Source organism: Buteo buteo, chromosome 11 (genome assembly GCF_964188355.1).
Source record: "Buteo buteo chromosome 11, bButBut1.hap1.1, whole genome shotgun sequence".
Taxonomy (NCBI): Eukaryota; Metazoa; Chordata; class Aves; order Accipitriformes; family Accipitridae; genus Buteo; species Buteo buteo.
The window spans coordinates 32,296,924-32,324,602 of NC_134181.1; the positions used below are offsets into that span (position 1 = coordinate 32,296,924).

General features: G+C 38.1%; 1 protein-coding gene across 1 annotated transcript in view; it reads left to right on the forward strand.

Annotated features, from left to right (window-relative positions):
- AACS (acetoacetyl-CoA synthetase) overlaps positions 1-27,679 on the forward strand; it is a 44,200-nt gene that overhangs the window by 4,445 nt on the left and 12,076 nt on the right. Inside the window, exons 3-10 of the mRNA XM_075041444.1 lie at positions 3,746-3,866; positions 6,871-6,984; positions 15,614-15,711; positions 19,593-19,707; positions 20,277-20,358; positions 21,047-21,194; positions 25,436-25,516; positions 26,630-26,754. Coding sequence (XP_074897545.1) covers positions 3,746-3,866; positions 6,871-6,984; positions 15,614-15,711; positions 19,593-19,707; positions 20,277-20,358; positions 21,047-21,194; positions 25,436-25,516; positions 26,630-26,754 — 884 coding nt within the window. The remainder of the gene's footprint in view (positions 1-3,745; positions 3,867-6,870; positions 6,985-15,613; positions 15,712-19,592; positions 19,708-20,276; positions 20,359-21,046; positions 21,195-25,435; positions 25,517-26,629; positions 26,755-27,679) is intronic.

The window sequence follows — 27,679 nt, forward strand, 5'->3', positions numbered from 1 at the left end:
CTTTTGCCTTTTCCAGTCTTACAAATTTTTGTACTGCATGGTATGATAGATCAAGTGGTTCCTCCTGCCATGAAACTGCATGCTTAGGTGTCTTAATGTGACCCTTTAGAAGAGTGAATTTAGCAAGAATGTAAGAACTAGCCTGCTTTTTGAAGTATGTAGTCTGAAGGCTGTAAACACTTAGTCTTATTATTTTTCTGTAGATGGTAGTTCAAAATCTGGCCAGATTGTTTGGAATACTGTCTATTTTATTGACATAATCTGTGCTGCTAGCAAGGCTATTTTTCTAAATTTCCGCACGAATGCAAATTGTCCTGAGCAAGCAGTTCAGAGGAGCTATTTTGCACCCTTGTATCTGTACTGAGCAAGCTGGACAGTAACTCTTCTTGTTCTCTTGCCTTGCAGGATTGGGATTGGCACTTCTGGAAGTCTCCTTTTCCAGATACCACCAATGGCTGGCGAACTAGAAGGGAGATGGAAGCATGCAATGGTGGCCTAAAAATGGATGTTTCTTGAGGATGAGAAGCAAGAAGATGGGGATGTCTAGGAAGGCTTTAACTAGACCACTCAAGCTTCTAGGCCCCTGCATGCCTATTCTGCAAGGGTCTTGCTGTGATGTGAGATCTTAAAACAGGAGAGGCAGAGTCAGCTGGTAGACAAGTACTGCAGAAGAGGATACTTGACTCACTTTTCCTGGATATTGCTGTTTGCCTCAGTGTGAGCATAGTGTCGGCTGCAAGGCTTGACTCCAGCTTTGCTGAGTCTCAAAGCTGACTTGCTGTTAGTCCTTACCATTGGTCTGTTTCTGTTGAATGTCAGGAGGAAAGGCTGATCACAGTATTTGAGCTGTTCTGTGGTAGCTAAAGGGCTGAAAAGTTTGATCTGAAGTGTCTTACAACTTGATCCCTGCTGCTTGTTGGAAGTAAGCATTATGCTTTGAGGAAAATAAAATTTTTCATGAACCAGAGTTGACTCCTTTGTTCCTAGCCAGTGGAACAGTTCCTACTTCCACAGGTCATTCTAAAAAAAAAACCCACCAAACCAATAAAACATTGTGTATGTATGATACAGGCAGCCAGTGTTTGATTTAAACTTAGTAAAGGTTTTAAGTATTTCATGTAGACATGCTCATGTCACTCTATAGCAATTGATATCCATGTCACTTCTGAAAAGAACAAAGGTACTGCCAGTGTACAAAGCTATCCTGGCATGGCAGCACTGGCATTATGTCAAGTTACAAGTAGCTATTGGTTTTAAATGAGGAATATGGTCTAAACTTATCTCTCTTTTTGCTACAAGAAGCACCTGACAGCTGTTCCTGTGGAGGGGTTACTTTGAGCATCTGATAGTATCTGCTCTCTGGCTTTGCATAAGGCATGCTGTTTTGCTCTTCAGGTCATACAGAGCATCCCATGTACCATAGTAAGACAAGGATTATCTGTCTCATGGTAATGGTGAGATTCATTCTCAAAGGTACAGTCTCTGCTTAGGATAAGCAGAATCTCTGGGGCATGATAATGCATGGTTGTAGCAGAATTAGCAAACCACTTCAAGGAGGGGGGAAATGCAGTAGAGGTGTAGACAGAGGATATTGCTAATGTGATGCCTATTTGTAGTTGCTGAGGCTTGGGAAGTAGTCACTGATGAGCTGCTATGAAGATCAATGGTAGAACAGGAGCTGGTGGCATGGGAGTACAGCTGATACTTGGCATGTTCACCTAACCACTCAAATTGGCCTTGTATGCCTTAATGCTGCTGTGAGTAGGAGTAAAGCCTTACTCATTTAATGAGGATGGCAGTCGGCACTATAGATTGCTCTTCCTTCCCTTACCTCTAACCTTGCTAAGCATTTGTTAGGACTGTATGAAACAAAAGGCTTGTTGCAAAGCTCTACATTTTTATAGACTTGCTGGAACTGGGATCTTCCACTAAATAATTAGCAGACCTGGAGTTTCTGTTGCTTGCTGAGAATTTACCTCTAAGGGAGAGATCAGGTTGTTACATAACAAAGTACCACTACCAAAGAGATTGGGCTTAACTAGGAGTCATAGGTGTTATCCGAGTAGAAAATAATGGAACATCGAATATGCGAGTCTGGCACCTTATGGTAGTGGAGCTCTTTGAAAGGATGTTCCACTTCAGGAAAAAACAGGGTTAAATTAGATCTTGTCCTAGAAAACACTGAAAATGTTCTGCTCGCTTTTCTTCAAGCTAAGGAAGTCAGTAATGAGTCAGTTTTAAGAGTGGCTTCTAATTACCACAGTAATATTTTTTGGTATACAAAAAAATATTTCTGCAGCCTGAGTTGATAAACTGTTGTAATGCAGTTCTGGCTAATTGTTACAAGCAAAGAAATCTACTTGAGTTTAGAAAATTCATTTGAAATAAAGTAATACAGTAGAGCACTTCACATGAGCTTTAACTTCTCTTACAAAAATTAATTTTAGGATTGCCTCCAGTAGTACATACACTGCACATCTCAAAGCACAAAAATATTAGGTTTTCTGGAGTGGGAGGTATTTTGAGTTCTATCTGGCTTTCAGAAGAGTCTTTTACTTGGTCTGAAAGCATGCTGTTTCTGTAATGCATGTGTAGTCCATAAGGGAGAACCTGAGGGTATAAACTGAAGCTTTCAAAAGCACAACTATAAAATAAAGTTTCAATTTGAAGATTACAAAATGCATGTGCTGCTGGGCAGCTGAATCTTAAAGAGTGGGGCATTTTGCAAGGAGTTTACATGCTTTTGTGGCTAATGCTAAGGGGCTCTTTACCTACCACTGTTATTAAAGTATAGTCTTAACTGTGACTTATCATGAGGTAATTTAATATTTTGAGGCTTAATTAGTTCAAGGTGAAGGGAAGTTGTTTCAGCTGAACATATTTTTGTGACTTCTTTTCATTACAGTTTTCAATTCTTTGCATGTTGTAGTCCTAAATGGGGAATTGCTTAATATGGGTTTATTAGGTGGTTGGACCCCCTCTTTTTAGAAAATGGCAAATCAAGGATGGTAGAAATGTGCACTCGCACAGTTTGTAACACAGTATTTGTTAGTTGTAGAGGTTGGTAGCAGTACTTTGCATTCTGGATGAAGCTTTGGATTACTTGAATGTTTACTGCAACTTAATTGTAAAAAATAGAGAATTGGAATAAAAAGCTTGAACTTTTTAGTTACATTTGACTATGCCATTCACTTATTTATCCTAGGGTTAATTTGAATTACCGTTGTCTAAGTTCCTGATGTTGGTCTCTGTACCTTGTGACTCAAGCTGGGGAAGAATGGGTACTCGTCTTCCTATGCTTTGGTTTTTGTAACAGGGAGGCTGGAGTGTATGACCTGGTAGAGAGCTACAATATGCTGTAGCTCAGTCCCTGTTCTGGATCTTCCCAGAGGCAAAACCCCAGCGTGCACTGTGGTTTGTGTCTAGCTTGTGGTCTGAGTACAGTCATAGTGGTTTGCTTCGCTTGTGTATTTGAGGCTGGTCCGAAGGTAGAACTGTCAGCAAGGAACTTTTTCTAGTTTTGTTGTAATGTCTTTGCTTGTGACAGTTAACAAATAATTAATCTTTTCAGGCCTGTAATTACAGGATTTAGTGTCTGTTTGCTATCTGTAAGGCAGGAGAAATCATTGTTGCCTACTAGAGTGTATAAAGACCTTGGAATTGATCAGCTGATTTCTGTACGATGCTCTGAAAAAGAAATCATATTACAGTTTTCAAGGAAGGTTTTTTTAAATTTTTTTTTCAGGTGGTTGATACATCTAAAAGTATTGCAGATGTCCCGGAATGGTTTAAAGGTAGCCGTCTAAACTATGCAGAAAATCTTCTGAAGCACAAGGACAATGACAAGATTGCACTGTATGCGGCAAGTAAGAAAGAATTAATGGCTTGTATTTATTTATAGTTCATAGGACTAGGCCTTATAAAATAGCTCTGCTTTTTATGAAACCTTGAAATAAACTGTCTTAGATAAGAAGTAAAGAGGAAAATAAAGTCAGTAACTCTGTAGAGTCTGTGATACAGCTCTACAAAAAACAGTAAAACATGCTCTGGGAATATAGATAGTTCTGAAAAGGCCTGGGCAAACTACATGAAGCTTTCTTAGAATGTGCTTAACCGCATTAAGGTAGTGGAGATCATGTTGTGTTTAGGCTCACTCAGTATTTGAGCTATTACTTCACACTTGTTATAAACACTTGCCTAATGCTTGCCTTCAGGAAGTATTTTGGCACATTTGCTTGATATTGTCCTTCCCACCCTCTTCCTTTGCCTTTTATCTTAGGAATACTAAAAGAACTACATGGGGTGTAGGTAGGAATTAACTCTATTTTGACAATACAGAAAGGAAGGACAGTTATGTGCATGGAAGACTTGGAATTTCACTTTTCTGGAAGACTAAAGCTCAGTCTTAATTTTTTGTTATGCTGGACAAGATTTAAGTCTAGTGAAATCTGGGTGTACTCATAGTGAGGATGGTAATGTTAAGACAAAGTCCTTTCCCTTATCTGCTGAATTTGGTAACTTTAAAAATTGATTCTAATCGCTGTTAGATGCGGTTAGCTTCTGTTCAGGTGTGTGAGTGCTTCCCTAGGGAGTTATATTCAGAGCTTCCCTTTTACTGGACCTAATCCTTATCATAAGACAGACCAAGCGGTGATGCTTCTTAATAGATTAACAATAAACAATGCCTTCTTACAGCTCGTTAGCAGAAAAAATTATGCAGAACTATGGATTGATTGTGTAGATGTTAAGAGTCTTAGTTTCTGATTTCTGATGTGTGGAGATCAGTTTTTGAATTACATAGGTATTACTGTTATTCTGATAGCTGTTTAAAAACAATGTGAGACAACAGAATAGTCTTTTGTAAGCTTACTGCTGAAGAAGGAGATACTTCTCAGTTGCATTTTACTGCTCAGAGGTAGTGAAATAAACCTCTCTGATCTCATATATATATACACATAAAAAAATCAACTACCAGTTCAGAGAGAATGGGAAAATCTGTGGCCCAGTTTTGGTATAATAAGAATTGATCTGGTGAAGTGTGATAGAAATGAGGCTTGTAACAGAAAGCTGGCTTCAAAGTGATGAACTCATCGCTTTCAAATTTTGAGATCATTAGAAAAGCTTCTTATATATTATTTAATGGAGGAAAAAAAATCAATGTAATTAAGTACATCTTGTGCAACAGCTAAAAGCCAAACGCCGATTAGTAAGTCGACTCTAAATGCATGTAGAATTGATGCGATTGATTTGTTAATGTTAGAAGCTAAACATGCAACTTGAGAAAAAGTGGAGTTGAACTGAAAGTATTTAAATTATTGAAGGAATTATCAACTTAGTGAATTATTTGGTTTGACATGTGATTACATTGTCCCTGTAGATCTTGTTTCTTGTTAGGAAGTCATGGGGTGTACCAGAGACTTACTGTTTTGTGTTGCATAATCACAGGTGATGATACCAAAAGGAGCAAAATTCTTTTCCAGTTGAATATTATCAGTGCTGGAGTGAACACATTTACTTCTCTGCAGTGAACAGACTTCCATCTCAATTTCTTTTCATGACCTTCTGCTGTATTTAATCTTCTTAAGATCTCTTAAGTCAGAGTATTTTTTGTTAACCCCTTACTGCTAGGTCAGAGTGGTGTTCTGGGAACCTGTCAGGTGCGTGTATTCACTAGGGATGATTCTGTGGGAGCAATGTAGGTGTAAGAGCACAGGAATGTAAATGTAACTTTCCTAAACAATTTCACTTGTCACTGGCTCCTACTGTGAATCTCTTGTTTGTGACTCCCTTCTCCTGGGGGCTTTAATAATGGCGCAAGATCAGAGTCCCATTTCCTGTTGTTCTATGGGAACACAGAACCTGTTGTCAGTCCCTGCTCAGCTTATGAACTACATGTTACATTGACTTCTGTGCTGTTTCCCATCACAACCTGCTCAGTTGCTCTGTGCAAGTCCAAATTTACTGGGGTGGAAGTTTAAGAAGGCAAAAGAGTGAAAACACTGTTCCCTGCTTAAGGAAATCAGACTGATGGTAGTTCTGCAAGGACCTGCTGTAACAGGGCATGCAGTACATTTTTGTTGTGACAACCTTGGCATATGTGTTTTCATAAGAAGTGCTGGATACTGGAAACAGGACAGGCCAAGTGGTTTGCAGGAGTCACGTTGAGGAAGTGCGGGAAGGGACCTTTAAGATGACAAACTTTGCCTTTCATAACATTTAGATTTGTTCATTTTGTTTCACGAGTGATTTAGTAACAGCTTACCTGACAGTACAAAAATGAAAACACCCTGCAGGTCTTTTCAGAGATGCATGGAATCCAGTTTAGTTTATTTGCTTTGTGGTATGCTGGCAAACACAGATGTTTAAAAAGCATATTGAAAGTCAGACCTTAGGAACTGTATGTGCGTGATTTTCTAGTCCACAGCGACTTGCTGTAATAAAACCTAAAGTTGGCACCTTGATGCTGTTTCCTAGACCTAATGAGAAAACTGAGCAAAAAGGGAAAATGAGGTTGTTCTTTCCACCTTAGAAAGCAGCCTTGGTGAGTGCAATCTATTTATCATGAATGCTCTTTGAGGACACACCTTTCTCCAGTGAATAGTTTGCATTTTTGCAGATGTGTGTTCTGTCTTTGAAAACGTCCTGGTGCCTACTGATTGAATATTACTGATTACTGCTTGATTCCCATTAAATAGAAAGGCTTGGTACAGCATAACAGGAACCTGAAAAACAAAAGTTATAATTATTAGTGGAAACTCTTCTCCTAAAATTGCTTTGTATTTTTTCTTCCAGAATTAGTTGTTTGTACTAGTCTCTGCTTATGTTGCAATGCATAACTTCTGTCTGGTCGTTTTAATTGTCTTTCCTCAGAGGAAGGCAAAGAAGAAATCTTGAAAATTACTTTTGAAGAGCTGAGACAAGCTGTAGCTTTGTATGCTGCAGCCATGAGGAAGATGGGAATAAAAGTAGGAGACAGAGTTGTGGGTGAGTAACTTTTTTCTTTTTTTAAAGGATGGGAGTTGAAATTTTCTTGAAATAGGCAAGTGAGTAGTCAGGGTTACAGAAACATGAATATGAAATACTATTTCACAGAAACATTCTAAAGAAAAGGCTCTTATGCTGCTATGTTTACATTTGTATGAAATACACTTCTAGAGAGAAGGAACCTGGATTAGCCTGCAAGTTCTCCAGCACTGGAGGGGTAAGGAAAATACCTCATTCATAGCTTCACTAAGGTCTGCTTCATAAGCACTCCATGGAAACGGAAGTGATGGAGACTTTGCATCTAGCTGAGCCTTGATTCACAAGGTCTGGCAGATTCACACAGGGGCAATCTTGGAAATTACGCTCCCAGGTTGGTTTTTCTAGTGCCAGCTGGCAGTTACTGACCCTGCAGCCCCAGGTAATACAGTGCACTGTGAATTGCAGTTCTTGAGGAATGGGCTTGTACTACCTTCTGTCACCAGTGCTTCTGGGAGTAGTGTCTTCTAGAATGGTGGTAGTGAAGAGCTGGTGCACGGTAACTTTTCAAGTCATATCAATGCAGAGCTTAGTAGTTAGAAGCCTGTGATCCTTTTAGTAACCCACAAAATTTTCTGTAGTATTATTTTCTGTCATAAGACTGTCATGTGGATTTTTCTATATAAACAGTTTTTTGTCTTGTGAACAGCTTGTATAGTATACAGTTGAGGCATAGAAAGGAGTTACTCAAGCTGGTCTCAGTCCATTTATTTCTAAATTGCAGGTTTTGTCTTCCAGCTGAGCCACTTCATCTCTGTGTTTCATGTGCTCTGTAGCATACTCTCTTCAATTTTGTCAGTATGGTCAAAACTGCAATATCCTTGAAGCTCCTTCACTCTTACCTGGTAGTTCTGTTGATGTGCATATCCATCTTACTACTGGAATCACATGTTCTTTGAGCAATACTTGGCCATTATCCTAAGTATGTGTAAATTCCTATATGATGCAAACCCAAAGTGATGAAACTGGTTTGTTTTCTGCATGTTACAAACCAAAACTTGAACCCATGTCTTCAAAAACAGAAGGGTATGCATTATTATTTGTATTAAACCCACAAATATGTCCTGCAAATGTAAAATATACTCAAGAGGGCTCATACTTCATGCATATGGTATGAGTATTCTATGGAACTGGTAACTGAACATTTAATTATCACAGCTGGTGGCTTGGTTTTTTACACAGAATTAGAGCTAAATCCTTAATTGGGTATGAACTGTCCAGTAAAGTCAGGAAGGTTTGTCTGAATGAAGACTTAAGATGCTCTAATTTTGTCGCCATTTTCAATCTTAACACTGTCACATGAATATCTGACAACTTGTTGAGGAGCAAGTCTCTGTCTGAAACCAAACTAATGAATAGGAAGACTTACACTCTACAAAGTCTGAGTCTTTAGAACTTAAGTGTGTTCTTACTACGTGTCCTCTGATGTGTACATCAAATGGTAAAAGTGGGTTGCGTGTATTTTAAAAAGTTGCCCCAAAGACATTGGTAAAACAGTACGTAATTATGCATATAACTAATTATGCATATAACTGGAAACTTGGACATTATGAAACTGAAGTCCTGGTCAGGTTTTTGTTGACCCCTTTTAATGCTTTCTGTAAATGTTGTTTGTCATTGTGAAGCACACCGAATGCGCTCTTTTTTGACTTTTGCAGTGAAATTTCTCCTGATGTGTACAAAACAAATTCAAATGCTCTGTTTTGTAGACCTCTTGTGTGGATTTAATACAGTATTCCTTATTGTTTTATAAGTAAGTAAAAAAAGTCATAACAGGGCTCAAAACCGTTCTCCCATATGTATTGCTGGTTATGCTAAGCTGAAGGATTGGATCTCATGTGTAAGTGGCTAAAAGGGTGCTCTGTACCAGTTTCAGATCCTGTAATATGATGAAATGTGTTCTGGGAAAGTGGACAATGCAGAAGAGTAATTACTGGATATGTTTTCATATTTTGTGTGAATGAAAGCTGTGTGTGAACATAGTACAATGGGGGAGCACAGTAGCTGTAAACTTATGAGTAGCAACAGCTGTAGCTTTGGTGTGTTCCTGTGAGTAGGAACCTGCTGTTCTTTGCTGCTGTCCTAATTCTCAGGTTAAAGTCCATTTCTTAGACTTTACATATTGATGTCTGATGCTAAAAGAGAGGGTTTTAATCTCTGGGAAGAAAATACTCCTCACTAAGGTAACAGATGTAATACTAATGTTTAAGTATGACCAGATGCAGTCCCATTTAAAGGGAACATTGATTCTGAATTATGATTAAAGAATTTTATCAACATTGTTTTGTGTTCTAAGGTGCAAATTGAAGTCCTGTTCACAACCTGGTTATCACTGCTAGAACTCTTCTAATCAAAACCAGTTACAAATACTACGTTTGGGAAGATAAGACAACATATGATGCTGTCATTTTGTGCTCATCTTGTGAGCAGTTCTTAGTAAGGGATACTATGCAGGGGGAATGTGCTCTGTAGCTGGAGAAAACATGCTGTTGAAATATAGCTGTAGTCAGTGGTGCTAATAATTAAGCTAATAATGCTATTATTGTAATTTTAATAATAGTTCCTTTTAGTTAATGACTGTATTTTGCTTAGCACAACTGGAGGCTGACTGACTCTTGAATCTCGTTTGCTGTTTTGGCAGCTGGCTTACCTCTTATTTAAATTAGAAAGCATAGTTGATACTTTAAAAACATAAGATTGTATGAATAAAACAGTATATTTAGATACTGCTTATTTTTATTTATACAGGTTTTTTACATGCTTGCAGAAGGTAGCAATTCCAAGTTTCTGTTGAATATTCATCGTTAATGTCAGGGCTTCCTTCCACAGAAAGGGTAGGATTTTAACCATGCATTTTGTCCTGTTCTTGGGAGAGAAAATGTGCATGTTGACTCCAGTGGGAAGCATGGAAAGATTATTAGTGATTTCAAGAGGAGGCATAAATTGCAGTCTCTGGCTGTCTGGTGGTGTAACTGTTATTAAAACAACCAAACAAAAAACCCAACCACGCCCAACACTGAAAATACAATGAAAACCAGTATTTGGATCCCAGCTCCTTAAATCTCTGGAGTTAAGCTCCCATCATTGGAGTAAGCTGTAGCTTTGATTTTTTCCCTTGGCCTTTTTGTGCATTTCCTGAGCAAAAGTTTCCTGTCTGGCACTACCACAGCAGAGACCTTTCTGCCCAGCTGCTCTAAGTACCAAGTGTCTGTGCTGGGCCCCTTGAGCATTTCAATAGCTTAAGCATGTCTTTATGAGCAGTTACAGCTTATTTGTGGAAGCAGGCTTGCATTGTGCTTAGAGCCCTTACAAAGGCCTTTACTTTTGATAACAGAAAAGATTAATCAATCTAGGCAACCTGTTTGTTTCCTTAAAATCACAGTATGTTTTTGGGCTCAGGTAGAGCTTTTTAAATTATCCAGAGTCTTCACATGCTTTTTTTCCTTCTGGGCAATTTCTCACATTCTACTTTTTTCCACCCTGCCCTCTTACCCTGGCTGGTGAGAGACACTTTTCCTTGTAATGTTCAGTCAGATGAACCCCTATCAGCTCCCATCAGTTGAGCTGTTGCGCAGTTCCCCCTCCTTCCCTTCCCCTGGTGCCCCCAGTCCTAGACTCCTGACTCTGACAGATTGCTTTGCCTTGGGCAGCAGCCCATATCTAGGGAGAGCTTCCCTGTTGAAAGAAATCTGATGGGCTTTTTAACAGCAATCCAACTATTTAGAGATTACGTATTTTTTTTTAAATTGGGTTTTGACTTCTTTCGTATGTTTCTCTTCTATGCCAGAGGATATTGGCAGTCCTCAGAAGAGCTAAACTAATGTCACAGTCAGAGGTTGAGGTTGTGGGCTTTTCTCCAAATTCCGAATTGAAATGAGGGAGAGATGTTAAGTGTGGGTGGGAAAGTTTGAGTCATACACCCACTTGTGGTATCAAGGATCAGGCTCTCCAAAGCTTGCCAAAATCTACTGGAACCTAATTTGTTCCAAAAATTATAGCAGGTGGCAGAAGGAAGGGTGATTCTTCATGTGGTTTATAGCAGTAATACAGGGCATGCTTTTACTGCTTCTGAAAAATCAGGTTTTAAATATAAGGGAGATCATTTATTAATTTTATTATAGTTGCCTAACACCTAGTCAGCCTGCCAGGTTCTGGTGCCCTTTGTTGCCACTTTTTCTTAAAATCATTTTAAAATCTTGAGCTGTTAGAATTATGTACAAGACCATTAACATTGCTTTCTTCTTCTGAATTTCATCTCCATGCTTTACTGCCTCCAAGACAAGACTACTTTAACTTTTCATGATACTTAACATATCCCCTAGTTTGTTCAATACAATTTATGGTTGCATCATGACAGTAATAGTATGTTAAAGTTGGAGGTGGGTGAATGTGGGTGGACAAGCAGCAATGTCAGCACTTTTTCAGCTTGATTTCATCCTAGTCTTCCCTTTCCATCACTAAGGAGATAGCACTTAATAGTAAACATAATTGAAGCAGATGTGTGGTGAAACATAGCTCTTTTTCTGAAGATGTCTTACAATACCGTCAATGATGCTTGAACAGTTGGAAGAGACAGATACAATACTTAACGCAAGCTACACAGATCCACATGTGAAGTACTTCTGGTCTCCCACTGGCTGTCTGTTTGGCAAATAATAATGACTGTAGCAGGAATAAAATAAAACTGGGAGTATCTGTGTTTTTCATCTCTGGATAGATTGCTTCTATTATATCCCTGTAGCCAGCTTTGTTCTATTACAGGTCAGCAGTTAAAAACAAACTAATCTTCCCCATGTGTTCACACAAAAAATCCTCAACAAAACATCAGTGAATTACATTGTTTAAAGCTGGTATTTTATCTATAGTAACTGTATTAGCCCCACTTGCTTACGTGGGTTTTAAAGCTAGCTTTGTAAGAAGATTAGCATGTTACTAATAGTCTCAGGCTCTAGTAATGTTAGGTAGGATGTCCTACGGGAGTATGAAATGCTGTATTAATATCAAAAAGAAGCTGGAAGTCTGGTCTTTGAATTTTCTCTTCTGTTTGAGAGCTGGTGTAGATCAATAGTATAAGCCATTGAGAAGATATTTCAGTTGCAGCTCCTTACTTTCCTTCTTCCTGATGCATTCTTTCAAGGCTCAAACTAAATCTTTGATGCAGGGCCTAAGTTTGGGTTGGTTGTTTAGTTTTTTGTTTTTCATTCAGATGACTACAAATGTTTGGATGCCTCTGAGTACCCATTTATTCTACTTTATGAAGGCATTAGATGCTTGCAGGGCATGTGTTCTCAGCACTCTGAGAAATGAGACTTTTGATATAGTTTCCAGCATGATTATACCGGAGATTTTTGGACTACAGTTTTCACCTATTCTGTTGGTAAAGTCATGTAGTGTAAATGAACAAATCTAAGTTTAATCTCAGTGTATGGTAGATTAAGTAAATAGCAACTGACAGAAAATGCTGTCCTGAGCAGATCAAGCTGTAAGTGCCTCCTAAAAAAATCCATGCGGTGTTTTTAAGATGCCACTTGTCTTGCTTAGAGATTTGTCACAGGTTTTATGTCAAAGTAAAGATTTTATTTTTGTCCTTATGGAGATTTTATATGTACTTAGGAGTCAGGAGGAGTGCTGCTAAGGACCCTTGGTATGTCATACTCTGAATTCCTAGTTGCTGGGTTCCCAAATAGTGTATTTTGAACCCTGTATTCTATTGCTTTCTAGTTCACCCAAAGAGGGTATGAAGATCTCCTCTTTCTAGTAACAGAAATTAGCTTCCACCTTTCTTAGCAGCTTCAAGAAGGGGGTAAGTTAAGATACAGAGATCGAGAAGAACCTTCTGTAGACTTTACCCTTGTTGACGAATGCTAGTTTTGATCCTTAGCTGAAACACTGTATCAAAGAACATGGAGGCTCTAGTTAAATATGATCAGACCTATGATGAATATTTAAATTAGCTGTACCATTATCCTTCTGCAGTACAGAAGCTCTGTACTACGCTACTGTTCTGTGACCCCTCATGTGAACCCAGTTGGATTTTTTTAATCCTTTTTGTTATCCTTTTTATCCTTCTTTGTTAGCAACATTCCAGTTTACTAAGTTTTAGACACTTAGGACCTGTGTCAGCCTCCTGGATGCTTTGAGGACTCAGTTGATATCTCAAGGGGCACAGTCAAATGGAGGGAGTTTCACATATATGACAGTTGCTGTAATTGGTTTGCAGAATCTCTGATGTGAGAAAGGGAGAAATCATTTTTATTTCTGAGAATCCAGTTTTAATCTGAAAGGCTGACAGGAGGAGTAGTTTGTGTGATCTAGAGTTGGGAGCTGTTGAGAGAGAAGCAACATGAGTTCTTACATTGCTATGTTTGGAGGATCTCTTTCCAGAATAGAACCGCATTTTTATTCATAATACCTGGTGCTGGGAATTAAGACAAATATGTGAAAATCCCAGTGAGCAAGTAGGCTGGATGCCTGCAGTGATTGGGTAAAGATACAGAAATGCAGAGTAAGTTGCCTTGCATGTTTCATACCTTTTGGCAGTTTTGGCTGATACTCTCTAAAACTCAAATACCACCTCAAAGCCAACTGACAAATGAAAGTAATGACTTAATTGTCTGGCTTACAATAATAAGCAGAGATTTGTGCTCTTGCCTTGAGGGCTTCTGTAGGAGTGGTGAAAAGGAGAACTTGCTTATAATAGAACTGATGCTTGTCAGCTATGGTAGGGTAATAACTGCTCCAAAGCATGAAGAGATGTTTTTCAGTTTTCTTTGCACTCTGGCCTCCTGATAGTCTCATCCAAGAAATGTGCAGTGGAAATATTTGGCATCAATTAAAAAAGAACTGCTTCCATCACACAAAATTACATTTTAGTCTGTTCTGGTTCATGTATTTCAAATTTCAAAATATTGTTCAGAGAAAAAGATTTCTCTTGGAAGAAAAATCACTAAAATTTTGGGATGCTGTACCTTGTATCATAAACTTTGACCCTAAGGGAAAAATAGCAAAATAAATAATGCCTTTATGGGTGTGAGGTTTTGCTGCACTTCATGTACTTAAAATCTTCACTGAACAAAACACCATAAACTGTAGGCAGTTCTAGGGAGTAATTTATATCTTAACATGATATGAGGTTTTTATTCACAGTTTTGTTTTCCAGAAATTGTTGAGCTTAAGTCATAATGCTGTTTTCAAAGTTGCTGCTCCCAAAAGCACAGCAGCTTACAGATTAACTGAAGTGGTCAAGCTGGTTTAAGAAACTGATTTAACTGATTTTTGAATTGTGAAGAAAAACCTCAGTTTAAATTAAGACTTACTTTTAAAGTGTACTTTTTACAAAGTTGAAAAAGGATAGATTTTTTCAAGCTGTGTTGACAAACTGGCAAAAATCAAGCTTAGTACCCTCCTACCTTGATAAAGTTAATGTAACAGAAATTTCTACTAAGATCTGTGATCTTAGTTTCTGTCCTGTAACATACATCCATAAATACCTTTGAGAAGTGCCTAGCAATAGTGAGTTTTTGCTGTCTGGTAGATAGTTCTGGAGCACCTGCAACTTGTACTGCAGTCCAAGATCTATCAGTGCTCACCACTTTGGTTAAATGGGTTGGAAAGCATTTTTATTGCCATCTAAGTTTGCTTTCAAACACTGAATTCAAATTAGATGTTGAAGTACTGCAATTAGGCCTGTTGTGCCTTTTTTTAAGTACTTGGACATCTTTTTGTTTGCTTAAGAAGGGTGCTCTGAAGCTCCAAATCTTGGATCTGCTTTAGTGTAGTTTGTGAATTTCAGTTGTATGTTTTCATTTGGGGGTTGGATTCTGATCAGTTGAGAGGCAATTTTGGTCACCTAGCACCTTCTGGAGAGTTGCTCAAGTTGAGCCCACTGAAAATCTAACTTCCTTGACATCAATTTCTTCTGTATGCCTTGATAAATTGAATTTGAGTCTTGAAATCTTGCTGCTAGCTAATGAGATAAACCTGAAGAGCTACAATTGTGTGGGAATGTTCCAGGACTTGTCCCACTGTATTATTCCCTTATCAGCTGAGACACTGGTTTTGCTTGTTTGTGTTTAAGATTCTGGCAGTGTCTACCAGACAGCTTTGTAAAGCTGAATCTCTGCTTTTGAACTGAGTATTTATAATCTTTCCTTCCAGATACTTGTCCCTTCTCTAATGGCTGTTTCTACAGAGCTGCTCTATTCCCCTGCATGGTGCTGTATTCTTAGTGTCTATGTACCCTATTCAATCCACAAACTTGCTCTCTCTCCCAGTTCTTCTTTTCAGTGTGCTGCCATCTTATCCTGAAAGTCTCATTAATTAAGCAGAAACATTTGTAAATTGGAAGTAACCATGTAGATACAAAAACTGATACAACTGTTTTTATTAATGGAATTATTTCTAATTCCTTGTGTAACTGATTTGACTTTGAAGGAGGACATTATAATTGTGTGGAAAACTTTTTAAAGGATGCTTCAGTCTAGGATTTTTCATTTTTTAAATCTGTTTAACCTGGCTATTGTATACATTATCTTTACTGTAAGATTTGATATTTCTTAGTTTTCCATCTCTAACCATTCAAATTCTGCCATAGGTTACTTACCAAACAGCATTCATGCAGTGGAAGCAATGCTGGCTGCTGCAAGTATTGGTGCTATCTGGAGTTCAACATCACCAGACTTCGGCATCAATGTGAGTAGCCTTATTATTGTGTGTTGCAGAAAAGCTATCATTGCGTTTCAGCCATCTGGAAGCTGATAAATTAAAGTGGCAGATTGGATTCTGTTCACTTTAGTCTTACTGCCACCTCCTGGCAGAACCAAGTACACCAGATTTTTTTTTTTGCTACCGCAAACTGAACAAACCCCATGCTTTCAGTTGTCGGTAATGACTTTCAGCATAGTAATTTGAGTATCTTTAGCTAACTGACTGTTAGGATATTTTCAGGCAGAATCCATAGTCTTGGTGAGCTTTTATTATATTAAATGTGCAAATGAGCAGCAATGCAAGAGAATTGTCTGGGGCTTGGCCCTTCATTCCCAAATCTTTCCTCAGGCTGCTTAGCCACACTCCAGTTTCTTTGCCTAAGTAGCTCCTTCCTCTGCCTCCTATGTGGGTAAACTGAACAACACCCAGCTTGGTCTTTTCCAGAAAGCTTTGTTTGCCAACAAGGTGAGGAATTTCAGGCTAATATCACTAACCTGTTTAACTCTTAGTTAGGAATTTATTTAGGAAGAAATGCTGTGTGTAAGATACGGTAAAAATTATCATGTATCCAAACAGACATTACAGTGTGCCCTGGAAGCTTTGGGAATATATTCTGCTTTCTTTGGAAAGTCTTTAGCACACATCATAAGCAGCAACAGATACAAATAACTTCTAAAGTGGAGCGTTGAACCTTTCTTCTATCTAAAAGTTTGCATGAAAACATTTGGAGAATGTACTCTTTGTGCATTGCAGAAGACAGACAATACCAAAGTTTTTAGGTAATAAATATACTCTCAATCTCTGTGTTTTAACTGCGGTAGCTGGTTAAATGTATGGAACTGTCATCTCTGGTTTAGCGCTAGAGGGCAGCAGCATTCCACTTTCTTAGACTTGAGGTTGTGTCATTGGGGAAAAAAAAAGATTAAAAAAAATCATTACAGCATGTAATGATCAATCTGTTCTACAAATATTTTTTTGCTTGCTCAGAAAATGACAGTATGGAGTATTTTCTTTGCAATGTGATTTGATCTCTCATCTGAGGGAAGATTGTTCATTTTGCTTGCATTACAGAGTACTGGTATGTTTTCTGTCCATGTTGATGTGCTGTTATTTTCAGTGCCCAGCTTTATTTAGTTTTTGTGATAGTTTTTTAATGAAACTTAGCCTTGGAGCAGCAGTACCGTTGATACCATTTATTCTCCTTTGGCTTGGCAGCATGGCTTGGCATGAATTCAAACCCCAAAATCTTGAGGGAGATCAGCAGAGGTCCTCAGGTATATTGGCTTCCATGCTAAGGAAAAGATATTCCTCCTTGTGTGTAGCTGCATTAGTCCTCTTAACATAAATGAAGATTTTGTGTTTTGGGAAATAGTGTAGTGTAGTGTTTTCAACATTTCAAATCCAATTGTGTATGTATGTTTTGTGAAGCTTAGAAATGTCACTTTTCAGAACTGCCTACACACTGCAGGCTTTGAATGCCATATATCCAAAGACTTTGCAAGCGTTCAGGAAGTCTGCTGTCAGAGAACCAGCGAGCTCCCTCCCACACAGAATGCCACTCTTGGCAGCTTTTGCTTCATTTCTCTAGTCACTGTTATCCATTTACATGTATTAATAGGAAAGTGGTTCTTTGCGGCCTGTGTATAAGAAACTGTTGGATATGTAAGTTTTAAAAAGAGGCTCTGCTCTTAGAACTATGCAAGAAACCTTTGGTGAGCCCTAGCAAAGTCAGTGCAGCTCCATTCATGGGGCCCTGCACAATTTGTAGTACTGGATTTGAGGCTCATAGAATGGAACGAGCTGTATCTGGTATACCTGAGCTTTTAATGAAAGCAATTCCTTGCTGAGCCATCTGGTTGGATTAAAGTTCCAGTGTAGCAATTACATGTTCCATCTGTTTGTATTGCCTTTGTATCGTACCAGGCTGCCCTGTGGGATTTGATCCTGCCAGTGCTAATGAATCCAACTGGGTGTGTTAGCAGGATTAGTAAAACCCCGAGAATTGTAGTCATCTCTGTTTCTGATTCACACTTCTGTTCAGATTTGATTCTTCTGTTAGAGTACCCTTAGTCCTGTCACTGGTCTTAATTTTTAAACATCAGGCAGCACAGATACGGAGTGTGTACACTCAGTGCTCAGCATGAAGGTGTATACATGCGCACACATGCTGTGTGTAATTTGGCTGCTTGGTCTGTTCCTTGAAAATGGTACAAAGAAGTAGGTATGATAACATACATAAGAAAGCAGGAAACTTGATTTCATAGTCCCTTAGAGAGTAACTTTAATGTGTTAATTAAATCTACATTTCTGAGTTTGTTAGCTAATGCATTAGGGTTTCTTCAAAAACCTCTTCTACTGCCAAAACAGATTCTGGTGATTTTTGTTTTAAACTAATTGATAAAGTTAGGTGTCAATGCATTGCCACTGTATTTTCTTATGATGTGAATAAGGAAAAGGAAATGCATCTTTGGGTGATAGGAAAGCTGTTAAGCAACATATTCAGCAGAGGCAGTTGCATGTTTATAGTTAGTCATATCCCTGTACCTTACCTGTGGTGTTCAGTGAGCTTTCGTAAAAAGACAACATGGAGAAGTTGTCAGGACAGGACCTCTGTACTTTTGCAGTAGGCTTTCTTGCAACCCTGACCAGCCCAGCTTGGAGAGGAGGAGTTTAATAGAGATTAGTTGGTTGTGATGTTTTTGCATTGGTCTTTTGATTTGGTAATAATTTGTCTCATTTTGGCTGCAAAGTAGAGGACAAAGCAGGAAACAGAGAAGAATAAAGAATACTGGGAAGAATGTACATGACTGAAGTCTGATTTTTGTGACATGATTTATGAGATTGTCAGCTAACTATTCAAGAACAATTTTATAGTATTGAGTAATCTTATAGTTCTTAATGTTTCAAGTAATGTAGCTAGAGAGGGATGAACATTACTGTGTGCTGAGAGCTTTTACTAAAAGGATTTGCTTCTTGCTGTTGAATACAAAAAAGATCCATTTCTGGTAGGCTGCTGCATGCAGTGTACCCAGAAGAAAAAAAAAAAGGCCAGAAGGTTTCTTCTCTCAAATATGATAATAGCTGTGGTAAATTCCTGAAAACAGTGTAAGCTGGAGGAGACACCTGAAAAATTAGCATTTGAATGTGTCCTGCCCCAGAGGTTCTAAAGGACCTGTGGTGTTTTTTTGTTGGTAGTATGTACGTGTGTTTTCAATATCTAGTTGTTCCGGTAAAAATCATTAGTACAGTTTCTGTTGTTAATTGTAGCAGAACAAACCTGTTGATTCCTGTGAAGTGCCACCTCGCCACATGATAAATACATCTTCCAGAAGACTGGTGTTTTTCAATTTTTGCCCCATGCAGACTACCAAACTACTGGTATATTGTCCAAGCAGCACTGGGGGCAGTTTACAAGGGCATATAGAGCACCTGCCTGCAGATGCAGACAGGAGTCTTGTGGACCTTCAAGTAAATTAAGTGCCTAACTCCTGCTCGCATCACAGGTGCTTATCCTCTTTAGATGAGTTTGTAAGTCTGATTCTCAAGATGAATTTTTAACTGCTTAGATAGCTTTGTGAACTTGATCCTTCAGTGAACAATGTTCTGTGATCTGTGGTGATTTTCTTTGTTATTGGCTGATATATTTGGGAGTCTTGAAATAGATTGTTACAGACCTGTTGTACTTTGAAGATCTTGGGTGAGTGAAAGACAAGCAGGCAGTCTTTTAACAATTCTTCTGCTAATTCCTGTCTTTATTCCTTGCTTGAATTGTGATTTGCATTTAGCATCCAGTAGGTTTTCCTACTGTTAATTAATTACATTTACAATTAATATCATTTTTTACTTGTTTTTCTCTTTGTCTCTAGGGTGTACTGGACAGATTTTCCCAAATTCAACCTAAGCTCATCTTCTCTGTTGAAGCTGTTATATACAATGGCAAAGAACATAACCACTTGGAAAAGCTGCTTAGTGTGGTAAAAGGTATTTCACTGCATACCAGCTAGCCTTAGTTCTGCTGTAGTTCCGTGAGCACTCAAAGCCTGTACTACCACTAAAAGTGACACTTTTGCTTGTCACTGTCTTTCATCCTTTATGGTATCTCTGTGGCCACTTAGAATTTCAGAACTGATTTGAGTAAAAACTAACCAGTTTTTTGTGTAATTCTAACAGTCTTTTGCTAGCTTAGCTTAAATTTACTGCTGACTGATTTGTGACAATATAATTGGGGGAACAGGGAAAGATGATTCTGGTGTTTTTAAGCCCAAGTGAAGTGCTGCTGAAAACAAATGGAGAGGTATTACAGCACTAAAACTTGCAGATTTACACATGTATTTCTTTAAAAGGCTGGTAATATTGAGGAAATTGTATCTTAGGTAACAACTCAGTCTTCTGGGGTTTCTTAACGTTTAAAACTATATCCAGTACTCGGATATGTGTCAGAATTATTTCTGTTACTTAGTGCATTACACTGTACGATCCAATGAGACAGAAAGACCTTTGGTTTATGTAACTGAATGTAGGAAATAATTTTTTTTTCTTCCTTCTTCCAGGGCTTCCAGATATTAAAAAAGTGGTGGTGATTCCATATGTCTCCTCAAGAGAAACCGTAGATATTTCTAAAATTCCAAACAGGTAATGGGAGCTTCTGAGCTGTGACTGTCCTAGCTAGGGGATTGAGATGTATGTTGATAGCTATTGAAACTGCCTGACCTCTTGAACTTGCAAAAGCTAGGATTTAGCCAGATTTCTTAATGTGGGTCCAGCTTCATACTGAAAACAGAAGTAGTATGTAGCTGCAGATGTTTTGCTTGTACAAAACCACCGTTGGTATTAATGATTCTCAAATGAAGGCAAAATTCAATAGGATGTAGTAGGAAGAAGTGGCTTCCAGAAATAAATAATTAATAATTTAAATGATATTTTTAGACATAATTTGTTTTGCTTATTTACTGGTCTGGATTACGTATGTTAGATACCTTCTGGAAATGGTTGAGTTCCAGACTTTGTGTTGAAGGTCCAACTGGTCCAGTCTGCTTTGAACTGTTAAGACTGGCAGCTGGTTGTTGGTGCAATTTATAGGCTTGATTTTGTTGTGTTACATCTCAATATTATACTAATGTTCTATTTTAAAACAGAAAAAGGAAAGAAAATAATTAGCAATTCAAAGAGTAGAAAGACTAGGAATAAAAATAATATACATAGTTTGAGTATATAGCTTATTGTAAGAGAGCTGTTAAGATACAGACGTAATCCTATATGTGGGCTGGGGTAACGCTTTCAAAAATTTTTTTAAATGTTCCTTTTTTCCCCTCTTATGCAGTGTCTTTTTAGAAGACTTCCTTGCTACTGGGAAGGGAGACCAGGCCCCCCAGCTGGAGTTTGAACAGCTGCCTTTCAGTCATCCTCTTTTTATCATGTATTCATCAGGCACAACAGGGGCACCAAAATGCATGGTTCATTCAGCAGGGGTATGTCTTTCCTCCTGGACCTGTACTATCTATATTTAACTACCTGGGTTATATTTTTCCTTTATCAGTATCATACCATAATGTACTTTAAGGAAGAATTGATTGCTGATAGTTTTTCAGTAACTTGCAATGAAACTTTCTATTTGTGGTGCTTCGAAAGCAAATATGGCTTAATGAGGATATAAAATAATTTGGTTTAGAGATTGGTGTGGAGACCTTTCAGATTTCAGCTATCTCCTGGGAGCAAGTGTCAGTCTCAGAAGCACTAGTAGAACTGGCCGGACTGATATTTGTAGAAGGGCCAAAGAACTTGAATTGGGTGCTTGGAACTGATTTTTGGATGCTTAAGTTGAGAACCATAGGGAGCTTGCAATTTTTATTATCTAGAATTTTTTTGACCTTAAACTTTACTCCAAACTTTTATCAGTTCAGAGAATGTCATCCTCATCAGTCTTTTTTAAGGAAGGAAGCCAGAAGGTTAGCTGTCTCTTTGGGTGTAAGTTTTTGCTTTGTATGGAAGCTTTGCTTTATGCAGTGTCTTGTTGTGACTAATGGTATATATGGTGTTACTGCCAAAATCTCCCATGCTCACATGCTTTCCATTTACTATTCATGTTCTAAAAGTTGTTCTAGGCAACTTACTGAAGTTCAGGAAGTGACTCCAGCAGTCAGGCATAGTATTGAAACTTTAACTCTGCCATTAGTATAGTCCTTCATAAAAGACAGGGCTTTTTCCCCTTAAGGCAGGCAGAATGTGTTGTCTAGCACATTTATACCAACTTGTATACATTAAACTGTACAACTATTAGCTGGAGTCCATTGTTTCTGCTGTTTGCTCTGAAAGTCAGGATGAGCATCTTGCAAGACTGGCTGTAGAGTTGTCTAGATAGCCTGAGGGCAGGAGCACTTTGATGTTATGCCCATAGTGTGTATGTTCTTGCCTCTCTTTGATGGCAAGAAATGGAGGATTTGCCCACAGACAAATCCCATGCTGCCTGTAAACACTCTGCTTTATATATTATCAATAGGAGATTATACAAGGCAGCATGCGACATATAAAATGGTCCCTTTGGGACACAAATCCTATGTTGTGAAGAAGAAAGGAGGAGGCGTATTTTGAAGTTTGACAGCTGTTTTGAAGCTGTGCTGACTTTAGACTGATTAAGTACTTGCAGAGATGGATTAGCAAAAACAGGATAGGTGTGTTGTTCAGTGATGCATGATAAACAGTAGGGAGATGAAAAACACAGATGTAGATCAGACAACAGGACTTTTCTCTGTTGCAAAGTTCTTTCTCTTCCCATGTTATCCATATGGCTGCTTAGCTTGCCCTTAATCATGCCCCTGCTCTCCACCTGAATCACCTTTTCAGTTCCTATAGAGATACCTTAGAGTTTAGGTACAGACCTCTCCTCCCCAGCAAGGATGAGTAAATGTGATGGTTTGTTGAATAGGATACGTTATTTATGAGGATTCTGTATTCCCACTGAGCAGCTCTGTAGGTCCTGTATTGCAGGGTGATTTTTTTTTTCTTAAGTTCTGGTGCTAACACCTCTGATTGGCCTAAAAGCAAATTGTTGCATTGGAGGCTTCCTTGGTTTGCATGCTTTGTAAGTGTCAGTTTGAACAGGGCCTACAAATAAAATCCATGCAAAGAAATTCTTAGATGTCTTCTGCATGCTTGATTGGGTTCCTCTGTTCGTCGCTTAATCTTGTTTTCACTATAATTAATAGGAGGATTCTCACTGATTTCAACAAAAGCAGAATTAGCCCACAGTCTGTCTCATTTTCCAGCCTCAGATTAACTGAAGTTTGGTTTTGATAGTCAAAAACGCAAGAAGAGGTGACATTTCAGTGAAGACATTTCAATTATTGCTTATTTGCAGTGTGCTTCAATGCTGTTTTGTTACTGTACTGATCTTACAGATCCTAATAGGCAGCTTACTTCAAATTTGCAACTTGGTTTATTTAATTCTGCAGTATGTTTCTGGTCTGTTTTCTCTGCACATACTCTGTTTTCTTGACACACGGCGAAATAATGTATGTAAATAATGAAAATGAAGCCAGGTCATGGGAGATGATTTTAAAAGTAGTGCCTCAGAGGGAGTAAGATTTTTCTGGTGTTGGAAGCAAAGCTGTATCTTGTTGAACAGTTGAGTGTGCTACAGAAAGACATTTGGAGGGTTCTTTCTATTACTTGAAAAACATTAGTGAGTAATTGTTATTTTTAAGTCCTAAAAACATTGATTCTGCTTCCTGCCTCATTCATACAGGCCCCTTTTCAGTTATTCCATATTCCCAACTATCGAAGGAGAGAATTTTTTGATACAATCCTAATCAGTTCATTTCTATCCATCTTGAGGACTCGCAAGACCTGGGCTTAAATAGTTGTGCTGCTGTGGACTTCAGGCCTAAGCATAGGCAAATCACTGAGGATTTTTTCATGCTCGGACTCTTTCTGAACACTATAGAGAATGCTACTGGTTTGAGACCAGGACCAGCAGCCATGAGTAGCTGCTCTCTCCCAGCTATGTAACCACTTAGCACTGGTCCCTTATGTGCTGATAGTGTGGCTCAGGAGCAGCCATGCCTACTGATTTTTTGACACTCCAGATGCTCAGCACTCTATCAGCCGTATGTTAAGGCCAATGAAGACAAGCAGACCAGTAAGTTTTTTATCAGCTGCCAGATCTGTGTCATGAAATGCTAAATGCTTAGGATTTATTTTGAGGGTCGTACAAGTCCTATAAATAAACAAGTCCTATAAATAAACTTGAGAGAGCATCTTGGGCCGTAAGCTCTTTAGAACAGCTATGCCTTCTACCACAATACTTTTGTTTCTGGACTGAGACTTAATCAGATTTTGCAAGGGAATAGTTCATAGCCTCTACCTAAAGTAATTGTTAGAAAATTTTCTTTTGGTTCTAAAACTGTGAAATAGCAACAACTAAATGAAGGAAAAACAAAGCCAGTATTAATTGAATTTGACTTTTAATTTCACTATTTTGTGTGGCTATTTCCGATTCTCCTGCAGGGGCAATGTGCTTCCTTTTACAAATGGAATAATTGCTAACACCTACAATTCTTTTGGTAACCTTAACAACTAAGTTAGATACAGTGTTTCTAAATCCTGATTATTTTTTTTTTTTTTTTTAATTTTTAAATGTAGGTATTGGTAGCTATAGCTAGGTGGCAGCATTGTGACAGCTTGGTGTATTCAAACAGTAGCAGGTGAATTCAGACCTCGTTCCTTTGCACTGCAAAGAGAAAATAAGATTTACTCCTTTATTTTTATTTAATGTTTTCTGCCTTTTCTCCCGAAGTGTGTGCCAATTTTATGACTCTCCTTTTTCATTTCAAATGTTTATCTGTAATCTATTTTCTTTCAGCATAAATCGTGTTGTATGCTTATGAGGCTCTTAATAGTTCCACTATAACTCCTTGCATAAATGCAAAAACCCTCTTTATTTTAAAATCAACCACATTAATTTGTCACTGCAGTGAAGTGACTTAATGAAGTAGTTTGTAAATTTATTTATCCTAACAAGTTATGTTTTAATGATGATCAGAAAGGTACGTTAGCAGCATTTCCAACAAAAGAGAAAAGGAAGTAATATATTTAACATTATTAATATTGATGCTTTGAGCAGTGAGATTTTTCACATTGCTAGGCACTTCAATGTTTACAAGAGATGTGTATAGTTCGGTCTTTTGTCTCCTAGATCTTAATAGATAAGATAGTTTGGATAAATAGTGTTAATGTATAGCAGCTGCTGCAGTTTATAGCAGCTCTAGGTCCTTCATTCCTCCCAGTTGCCTAGATATACTGAAAATGAAACTCTGTCAAAGGGCTTATCTTCTTGGAAAAACTGGCTGGTAAAAGCATGCTGTTAAAATTATAGCCTGCATGGTGTACTGTGCAACTCTGATGGCTGGCTAGAGTTGGAAGTGAAGGAAGTTATTTATTCCATGGATTAAAAATGATGTGCAGTGGGAATTGCTGAGGTCTAATGAGAGAGCCTGAAAAGTTATGTGAGAAAATGGAGAATGCAATTGCTGCTGCTGCTGTAGATAGGCCCTGGGATTTACTTCAGTTGTGGTTAAAGGAAATACTTGCCTTTAATCCTGGAGTGTGTCCTGCGAAGTATTGACAACATTGGGGTTTTTGAAGTCTTAATGTGCTGTCAGTTTTGCTTTTCATTTATGTGAATTTTTTCTTTCACTGTGTTTTTTTTTTCCAGGGTACACTAATCCAGCATCTGAAGGAACACATTCTTCATGGCAACATGACCAGCAATGACATTATTATGTACTATACAACGGCAAGTGTGGCTTATTAAGGCATTTTTAGAAACACTTTAATATATTTTTCTTATAAAGATGGGAGAGCTTTTCATATAAATCTACAAGTACGTTTTAATGTATTCTTGTTCTGCAAGGGATTGTTCTACTTAACTGAGTTTAAAAAAAATCAGGTGGAATAATAAAATGCAACAGGGACCTTTCTGATGAAAGGTCAAACCCATGTTAAATGTTTCTGATCTAATTAGTGAGGAAAATGGATTGGTTTTTACAGTCTTTTAGGTTTATTGATCTAACTGCCTCATCAATATCACCTGCAATCTACTTTCCTGCATCATGCAAGTCTAGACCATACTGAAGATGAGAATTTGTTATGTCTTTCTGTTTTGGTGGGCAGGAAAGAAGCTCCTCAACTCTTAAGTTTTGTAAAGGAAAGGGAATAAAACTGATCTATGTAGGAGTTCAGTTATGTGGTGGTTTTTTTTTCCCTAATGCTGTGGTAAAGAAAATTATTCCTAAGTCTTCTATTACTGTAATGCTTTCGGAAAGCTAATGTCTTTCCTCATGACTTCCCTTCTGAACTTTAACACTACTAGTCCATTTGCAATATTTCTGTGGAGGAATCATTATAATTACCTTGTCCCAAATTTGTCCTGTCTCTTGACTTATGCTTTAAAGGTACGTGTATAGGGAGGTATGGAATCCCCATCTCATTAGGTACCTGTAAGGTTAAGTTAGATGAACATCCACCAGGAACGAGTAGCTGATCCAGTCTTGGGACAGGTGAGAGTAAACAGTGCTCCAGCCTTATTTTCTGATTCCTAAATAATACGATCGGATGTAATCAGCAGAGGTGGGCATAAACTTAGGTTTAACAGTTTCTTAAAGCAGGAAAACTTTGGGCGAAGCAAGTGGAGGGCAAGATGACACCTCTTGCATAAGGGCAGGGAGCATGCTTTGGTCCAGATGATTCTGCCAAGAGCTACACCTGTCCATCACTTCTTAGTTGCCTGTAGCTCCTCTACCAGCATATGACAGCAAGCAACACTCCTGATCCTGTGAAAGAGCTGCCAGAAAAGTGGGCAGTTAGCTGACAAAGATAGAAACTAATGTAGGTAATTTCTTTTTTCCAGACTGGCTGGATGATGTGGAATTGGCTAGTGACTGCACTTGCTACAGGAGCTTCAGTGGTCCTGTATGATGGATCTCCTCTAATTCCATCACCAAATGTGCTTTGGGACTTGACTGACAGACTGGGGTATGTAAGCAAGATTAAATGGAAGGATAATGGTCTTTGTTCCTGTTACAATAACCGCATACAAGCAACCTCATTAAAGGGGTTATTCCGTTGGTCAGAAACTAGTATGTAGCATGATAATCTATCTTCTGGCTTAACCTTGAGTGGAACTACTTTTTAAAATTTTGTACTTAAACAGTCTTTGAGAGAAAGCAGAAGAGACAAAAAGCTGATTGTTTCAAATTTGAGTCAAGTATTTGGATTCCAGGCAAACAAAGAATTTTGGTTCAATAGTCAGTTTTCAAGAGCAGCCTTTTCAAAAGGCAGTAATTGGGAGCAATCTGAAGAGTAATTTCTCAGCATAATCAGAAAATAAGAATACTTTATTTCAAGCAGCTCAACATAAGACTCAGTGTAGCACTTTGACTTAAACACGTAAATTGACTGGAAAGGCTCAGCAGGGTTGCTTGTATTTTCATACTTTGCTTTTTAATCTATAATGCCCAATTCTCCCTGTCAAGCTGTTTGTTAATTGTTTTATGCAGTTCTTTGTCCCTAAAAATGGTCACAGTGCCCTCTCTCGAAGCCTGGAGAAATGGCAGGTATTGGATAAACTGCTGTAAAATCCTGTGGTCGTATTTAGCTTTGTACACTGGTTAAACTTTGATTTTTTTTGTAACTTTCCTATTTTGCCAAGGAGTAGATCTGAATGATATTACTGGTAAAATAATGAGTTCAATTTTTAATTGGTAATTAAAATTAATTCATTTGTGGTGGAAAGTAGATGCCAAAAGATTCACTTATTCACTTTCTGACTCTTGATAATTAATAATTTAAACTTCACTCTGTCTTTTGTGACATGTAATATTTAAAGACTGACATTTTGTCTCTGGCTATTATAATTGAAGGTTAAGGCCTAGTCAGAATGCTTCCAGTAAAAAAAAAA